Source organism: Trachurus japonicus, chromosome 8 (assembly GCF_045865225.1).
Source record: "Trachurus japonicus isolate A0001 chromosome 8, Traja_1.0".
Taxonomy (NCBI): domain Eukaryota; kingdom Metazoa; phylum Chordata; class Actinopteri; order Carangiformes; family Carangidae; genus Trachurus; species Trachurus japonicus.
Genome location: NC_140914.1, coordinates 19,006,997 through 19,015,644, shown reverse-complemented (window position 1 = coordinate 19,015,644; position 8,648 = coordinate 19,006,997). Strand labels below are relative to the sequence as shown.

The window sequence follows — 8,648 nt, the reverse complement described above, 5'->3', positions numbered from 1 at the left end:
CACTACACCTTCGGGTTTGAGCAGGTATTGTTTCGTGTCATTGTGGTGAAGAGGGAGCTGAGCCAAAAGGGTCAAATTGCATTGCAATTGTTCATTGTGTCCGTCTTTACCATATTATTCTGAGGTTAAGAACTTTTTCATCACTTCTCGTTGTGACCCCCTTTGCATGTTCAAGAAAATATATCACGGTTTTATGTTGTATGTTATGTATAAGGCTGTTACTCAGCGTTTATGTAACATGCCCCAGAGCCTAATGTCTGACAAATAGCAACTCAGAAGCTGCAACCACAGAATTTGAGTTATTGTCAATAAAAATTTTCATTGTCTAATGTATTAACTGTTTGAAGCTTCAGTGCTGGTGGTTCATCCAGGGACTTGTGACACTTTCAGCACCAACTACACGGAGAGATTTGTTTGTTCCTCAGGACATGTTAACATCCATCTAAAAATAAGCGAACCTCCAAGAAGGAACCTAACACCATAAAACACTGTTGATGTCATTGTGTTGTCTGCTGAAATTGAATTTACCAAAGGGCCCCTGTGATAGGACGATCCCTCCTGGCTTGACTGACTGGAAACTGATGTATTAAATGGAAGTTTCATCAAGATTAGAGCATTTATCAGCGAGTGGGCATGCGGGTGAAGGAATAGAAAGCGAGTCAGGGCACCAGCACTGTGTGTTCCCCAGAGCAGTTCATAGAGGAAATGGTGAGGCAACTGAGTCATCTCGGACAGGAAGATATGGACAATGACGCAATCATAATAAACATGATAAGCTGTTTGTTTTCCATTGCAAGAAGGCTGTGGATCCGACAGAGCTCTGTCTATTATAAAACTTCATATACATGGTCGCCCATAAAGTTAAGGAATTTTTTTTTGTTTTACCTCTTCGCATGAGATGATTGTGTGGTGGAAATTTTGATGCAGTCCTATTCTGAGAAAGTCTGTTAGAATGATCAATGATCAATGTTATTTATTCTTGATAGACAAAGTGTAGGCTATATATTCTCAAAACTTTATTGATCAATCTCTTCCAAACATATTAAACCACAACTAACCTTTATAATAGGAATAAAAAGAGCAATGTGTCAACAACAACAAAAAATCCAACAGTCTATTTACTCTTCAATGTATGATGTATAACAACTAACTCAATAAAGTAATTCAAGTGATTGTTTAAAAACACTGTTTAGTCTAACCGTTCAGACTCCTCTCCACACATTGCACATCATCTGCAGGTTCTCGTTCCAGTCCAGAGGTTGAACAATAGATCATATGCGTGTTCCCACACAGTCAAATTTTCTGATGTTTAATTGACCCACCATTTATTGTTAAGACTTCAACACTGAATTGGCGGCTTACTCTACCCATATTCTTTCCTCCAGTCTGATGTGTTAAGATAGTATTTTATGTCACTTGACATGTCTTAACGCAGACATCGAGATTGGACCAATTTTTGGACCAATATGTGTTCCATCCTGCTTTAATGTCTTTACAGTATATGAGCTTTAAACACTATTTTTATGCACCACTGGTTTCACACTCTTGTTAGAAAAAACTGTAGTAAAGCACAGGTGTCTAAACTTACTAACCAGAGGTGCTGGGACAGTGATAGTGTTTATGTTGTGAATATTTACTGCCCTCTAGTGGTCTCAACCTGAAACTGCAAGAATACTATCAATGCCAGCCAGCACAGGCTTAATTACTGTATTACAGTTCTTTCCAATTGCTAACACACTAAAATGACATGCATATATAGCACAAATACTTAAACTAGCACACAGAGAGCAAAACCTCCTCTCAAGTCTCCAAAACTTTAAATATGTTCTGCTTTAGACACATTTTGCAATTCAAAATGGCACTTTTTAAATGCATGAACACTGCTCTCTGCATAAGACATAAAAATCTGACATAAAGTCACATGTTTGCCATTTCAAGACACTGCCATTCAAAATGACACTACATGAGCCAATTGGCCATATAGTAGTATGTGCCTCCTGACCAAACACCTGGAAGTAATAAGAGGGGGAGGAAGAGTGAGAGTTTTTCTATATTTTTTTCAATTTCCTTCTTCAGTTTACTGTTTTGTGAACATATTTTTGTTCACTCCAATGTAAATATATCTGCTGTACATATGTTGCAATGACTTTTTGCAGGATATATGAGGTGGGCTATTTTGCAGTTTGGGTGTGTGGTTTTGTGAATTGTGTAAAGTATTTTGATAAAAACCAGGATAGTTTGCAAAATTGTGTTTTAGCAATTGGAGAAAAAAAACAAAAAAAAAAACTAATTCCAAACATCAGGAACACCACTACTGGTAATGTAGCAGAGCTGTTTAAACCATCTTCAAGACAACACAACACAACATACACCAATCTGAATAGCTACTTATAATTATAGAATGGCCTATTGTTTTCATCATGTAGTGTTAATAGCATCTGTGCTTGTAGGCCTCTACAGGGACTTCCCCTGTCAATTTGCAGTGGAGGGAGTATGGGAGCACAGCTGCTCTGTTGAATCTTCTCTTAATGAAATATGATGTGCATGTTGTTGTTTCTTTTAAGATTGTTGGTGAACATTATTCGCGTGATTTTCATCATTGTGTTTATTCCATAAGAAATGTTGACATAAATTCAGTAGTAGCAGGCCTATCCCTAAGTACATGGCTGTATCCTCTATTTGCTATTTACTTTGGTCCCGTTATTCATCCTCCCTCCACAGTTTCCCACCACCCAGGGGCGGTGTTGTATAATTTTCAGTCTCCTGCCTCTGCTCTGAATTTTCCCCTCTGAGAAACAAACAGGTAGCCGGGCTGGAGGTGGGTGGTGCTATTGGTGCAAGGGGGGTGCAAACTACACCAGGCTACAGTAGGTGATCCCTTCGACTTGAACACGTCTGCGGGAACACTAATGATGCTCCACCGAGGCTGTGAGGTCTGTGCACGCATGAGGCGGATCAGTTTTGGAGAGGCTCTGGAGCTCGGACACGAGACAAGAGATCTGGTGGACCGCTGCTCGCATCGTTTTCTCTAAGCTGAACTTTTTCTGCCCTGTTGAATGCGTTAGTGCACTGTGTGAGTTACTCCTCTGGACTATATTTTGGAGCTGCAACTTTGTGTTTTTGTGTTGCTCTGGTATGGGGGAGAGCGTGCGTATCGGGCAGATATGTTTACGCTCTGTGGAAGTTTAGCCCTGCGCCCGCTCTCCTAAACTCCCCATCTGTGCATTTCGATTATCGTGCTTCAGCTGAACTCTGCAGGAGGTTTAAAGCGACGGGGGGAAAATGGCCAGCGAGCGGAAACCGCGGCTTTGTCTCATGACAAAAGCGGAGAACGGGTATGGATTTCACTTGCATGGCGAGAAAGGGAAGAGCGGACAGTTCATCCGCAAAGTGGAGCCCGGCTCCCCTGCAGAAGCGTCGGGGCTGCGGCCGGGGGACCGGGTGGTCGCAGTGAACGGGGCTAACGTGGAGAAAGAGACACACCACCAGGTAAGTAGGTGTGAAGTGCAGCTCTTCACGTGTGTGTTTGAAGTGGACAGGCACATCAACAGGTGGTTGGTGTGTACATCCTGACACAGTGCAGTATGGGATGGTGACTATCATCCCATCATCCAGACGCCCACACTAACCAGTCTGCAAGTTATTAACTACTTTGCCCACATGCAAACACGTGTTGCTTTCATTAAAAACTTGTTTTTGCACTTTTTCATCACATGCTTCTGACTCACCTGCACAGTCACTTTGTTTGCAGAGCAGCAGACTCACTCACTCACTCACTCAGACTGTCCACTTTGGGATGTCATTAGCTTTATCACAGTATTCACCTCTTCCACTGGTGTTTCCACCCCTTGGTCACTGTTTATAACATTATCAGCCATGATTCCTTAACACCTTTTTCAAAGACAATCATTTTCAATGCACTAATAACAACACCATCTCGTGCCTCAGGTGGTACAGCGGATCAAAGCCGTGGACAATGAGACCAGGTTGCTGGTGGTGGACCACGAGACACACGAAAGCCTGCGAAGCCTGCGCCTCACAGCCACAGAGGAGATGGCAGTTTTGGGGACAGGTCCTTCTTCCTCATCTTCTCCCCCAGCATCTCCCTCTCCTTCCCCGTCAGCGGTCCCATCCTCCCCCAGCAAGAAGCGAGAGAACGGCTCAGTGTCCAAGCAGCCGGTGGTGCTCAGCAGCCAGGTGCAGAAGCCCACCAGGAGGTCACCGTCGAAGGCTGCAAAGAAGGTAAGCGGGCCCTCCGGCGAGGCAGGACGTTTAGGATTAGGAGAAATAAGAGTGTGTTCAACTTTTATCTCCTCATTCGCTTGACGGGGAACAGCTCTCAGACTATGAAGTGAAACTGTGGTGAGCTGCAGGTGCCAGGTAGCTCATCTTAAACTGATACGTGCAGTGAACAGTTCCTATGAAGTTGGTGGGTTTGTATCTATCAGTGTCAGCAGGATGAAAACCAAAGAATATCTGGATTAGGCCAAGAAATACAACCTTTCCAGACACTCAAACAAAACATTCCTCGAGATGTGTCATCTCTCAGACACAAGAGTTAAATAAAAATATTAAATACGTTAGCGAACAGATTGCAGGTGGTGAGTCACCTCTTTGAACAGATTCTCCTCAAGCTTGCACAGACTTTTCTCACCGCCTTGCCAGTTTCAGGTTAGATTCAAGTGGATGTCATGCGAGTTTCTGTCTTGTTCTGCAGCCTTCATGCATGTGTGGTGTGTGTGTGTCTGTCTATGTGTGTTATGTCCTGAGGGAAGAACATGGCAAGGCAAGCTGAAAGTGGTCCAGATGTTGTGTTGGAGGTCAGACACGGCAACAAAGTGTCAGAGTGCAGGACCCGTCAGAAGTTAGGAATGTGGATATGTACAACATGGCAACTCTGCAGAACAGGAAATCGTAAAAAAAACAAAAAACAAAACATAAATAGGAAGATTTTCTGAATGCCTCTGTTTTATAACCAAGATATCGCTTTTATTTTGAAAGCCATTCACATTTATCTCCGTGTGTTTATTTATACATAGTATTTGACACTGTTGGTTGCGTAATGCTCAGTAGGCTTTTGAGAAATTTTTGTTTTCTCTTTTTTTTCCTTATTCACTGTTCGATTATTCCATGTTGACATGAAAAACAGGATGTGTTTCCGTCCGCTGTGTCTCCCCTGGAACGATGTGATCGTCTTCAGTTTCACATGCTCCCTATCAGCGGGAAGAGGCCGCTCAACTTCTGCTTTCTGCATCTACACAACATGTGTTTTCACTTAGGCTGGCCCTGCCAATATGTGAGCGGCACTGTTTCTACAAGAGCAGTGACAGGCCCAATCAGTTAAATCTTAAATGCGTGTGTTTGTCTTTGTTCAGATTCTGGCTGTGTGACCTGTGGGGAGAAATCCTAGCACTTGGTGGGGTCGGACCGGCCCCAGCTAGGGCTCAGGAAATGCTTGGAGGTTTCTCGTTTCTCTCAGACTTTAATGACTCTAATGAAAGAATGGAAAGAAAGTTTGGCAGATTGAGCCGACGGGTATTAGTGGTGCAAAACGAAAAGCAGGAGAATTGGAGGACAATGTGTGAGCTTCTGTTGAAACAATGATTTCAAACTGCTTCATTTAGGCCGGCGGCGTTGACAGAGCTTTGGAGCACTGAAGCCTTTCCTCTTCCATTTGATTGGTACCTTCTGGGTGTGTAAAGATGTGAATGTCTCTGTGTCCTGCCCCACAAGACTTCACGCTGATGCAGCATATTGTCCTTTTGTATGCAGCAGTCTGCACAGTAATCACCACAACAAAAGCAGAAGCAGAAAAACAGACTGATCAGCAATTAAAACTTTAATCATCAAATTGAAGATAGATATTCCTGCACAGCTGTAAAAGTCAGCTCAGTCTGCTGAGGGATGTTTCATTCCTCTTATTCGGATTTGCTGAGAGCAGCACATTTCTTCTCCTATTATATTTTTTTTAAAGAAAAGGTAAGAGGAAAATAAGGAGGGATAGAGAGCAGACAGCACTTGGCCTGAGCTAACCCAAGACCGAGAGCAGCCAATAACAACCTTGAAGATTTTTTTGGCTGGTTTGCAGCGTAGTGAGGGGTGGGAGACATAGAGCATCCCTCTATGTCTCCCACCACTTGGCACTGTGTGTGCGTGTGCCAGTATGTCAGTGATTGAAGATATGTATGTGCACACAGGGATACGTCTATGTGAACCGAAGCACCTTTACTTCTGCTGATGAGGATTGTAAAATAGTCCCAGGTAGCATGTTACTGTGTAGAGGAGCTGCAGAGGGAGAGGTGGGCGGCAGTAACACTGAGGGGGAAAACAGGGGGACGGTGTGTGCAGGTGGTCTGAATCAGAGGGAGATAGCTGTGGGAGTCTGGCTTCTGATTTGGTCTGGGTATCAGCAGACAGTTGTTGCAGCTGCAGCAGCACACAGAGGCAGTGAAGGTGTAAAACTCATCCAGTACTTAGTTGCAGTATTTTGAATACATAATTTGGGCTTGATTCAGTTGGACTTCCTGAATACATCATTTCCATCACAAGTAAATGTCCACAAATCCATTTAGCAATCAGAGAAAAAAGATGCTCTCTACAACGTCACAACTTTATGTTGTCTTCTGTTTAGTTTTCTGAAATGTAAACACTTATTGGCTTTAAAACAGGGTTTCTAGGGTTTAAGTCGTAGCCCACAGATAACCAACTGACTCCATGGCAGCATCATGTTTCCTGTTTACATCCCTCAAAACTGGCTGATCATGGAAACTGTAGTTCACGAACTTACACCATGACTAGGCCGCCCAAATAGTAGAAAGCAGATTGGGGGGGGGGGGGGGTCTGTGTTTCTTCACTTTTGTTAGAGCAGGGGCCCACGGTGTCGGGCTTCCAAAAGCTCTGCTAAAGAAAACAATGTGTGCGCTTGAATCTTCTGCAGCCACAGATTACAGTCTAAGGTCCTAGAGGACACACATTACAGACCATACGCACACACACACACACACACAGAGGCATGTACATGGACACAGTAGAAACCTTTTCTGCAACTGTAATCACTTCCACATTTGCCCAATAAATATCCCCACTGGAGCTTTCCTGTGTGTTTGTGTGTGTGTTCCCCAGGTTACTGGACTCTGTCTGTATTTTTTCTCTTTTTTATGACCACTCATCCCCCAGGTTTCTTTTCTGTTGCTGCATTCCTCTCATGTTTACCTTCATCTTGATTTGTGACACAGCAGAAAGAGTCCAGGAGAGACTTTTGGGGGGAAGTTGGTGTGTTTTCATGTGTGTGTGTGTGTGTGTGTGTTTGTTGTTGGAGCAATCTCAGGGTTATTTTTAATGTCCAGCTAATTATACTATCTAACTTTTACCATCAACCACATCACTCAATCATGAGACCAAATTAATCACATCATTTCCACACTGTTGGAAGACGATAAAATATGTATAGTATGTAATATTTGCATAGCCTAGCTTCTTATACATCAATGAGTTTATGATGTACAAGTGTTAGAGTTTCTAATTATAAAATTTGTATTGTAAGGAGAGCTCAATAGTTTCATGCTTTTTGCATTCTTATACGAGATAATGGACACAGTTTCATTTCCTCATTCAGCGGCTTAATCATGTTGGGCTGCTAGAAATCCGGTGTTTATAAGTTCAAAGCTACATCAACTATTGGCCCTGCTGTTATCAGTCGTCAATGTGCAGACATTCCTCTTTTTCACTGTGTGTGGTAAAAGTGAGGTTAATGTTAAGTGAAGTGGAAAAAATAGCATGTAAATCAGTGAACTTCCACCTTCAAAGCAATTGTGTAAGTATTGCATGTTGCGTCTTTTACAATATGTCATAGTTAAGGAAAAAACACTACTACCAACACCACTAAAGAAATCTTGTCTTGCCCTCAGTTCATCACTCGCTGACAAGAAAAGAGGAAATCATGAAACCATATCAAATTTAAGCATGAGCTCAGTTCAGCCACTTCCTTCGCTGTCATCTCAGTCCTTAGATTGAAAGCACGATGGTCGCCAGCAGACTTCAACATGTTTAACAGCTACAATCATTATTATTGATCCTCCAGTCCTTAAGGGGAGAGGGGGGGAGGCATTTCAAGGACAAGAACGTGACTAACGTATGAGATGGATCATCTTACTTAACACACACCTGAGGTGTCAGTGCCCTGTCTCTGTGCTTGTCTTTCTCCACATTAGCACCGGCACACGTGCACCGAGGTGTGCGATGTGGGCGTGTCATTAACACTGAAGATGCAGATTAAGTGTAAGGTGTCACTTTCTCACTAGGACCTTTTTTTAACTTACAAAGAGAGAGACCGAGAGAGAGAGAGAGACCTGCTTGGTGAGCACGTAGAGCATGACTCAATTGTTTGGGATGAATCAAGAGTAGATGAGGAAAAAAGAATGAGTGACATGTGTAGACATATGAATAATAGACCCCTCTTCTCTGTTGGTGGTGAGGCCTCCACCTCATGTACAACACATTGTGGTCTTTTGTCGTTGTTCTTTCCAGGCCTGCTGCTGCTCTCCTGGTTTCGTCACACCGGGCTTGTGTTAGGAAGTACACGGAAAGTCGTTGCCATAGTGACGGCTCATGGCAGAATTAGTGCAATGGAAAGAAAAAAAACATACACT

The 8,648-nt window shown here is 43.1% G+C and overlaps 1 protein-coding gene across 1 annotated transcript in view; it reads left to right on the top strand.

Annotated features, from left to right (window-relative positions):
* The first annotated feature begins 2,809 nt into the window (after positions 1 to 2,809).
* Positions 2,810 to 8,648, top strand: part of LOC146983080 (Na(+)/H(+) exchange regulatory cofactor NHE-RF2) — a 28,760-nt gene continuing 22,921 nt past the window's right edge. The window contains exons 1-2 of the mRNA XM_085784466.1: positions 2,810 to 3,489; positions 3,949 to 4,242. Of these exons, the coding sequence (XP_085640592.1) occupies positions 3,283 to 3,489; positions 3,949 to 4,242 (501 nt within the window). The 5' untranslated portion in view covers positions 2,810 to 3,282. The remainder of the gene's footprint in view (positions 3,490 to 3,948; positions 4,243 to 8,648) is intronic.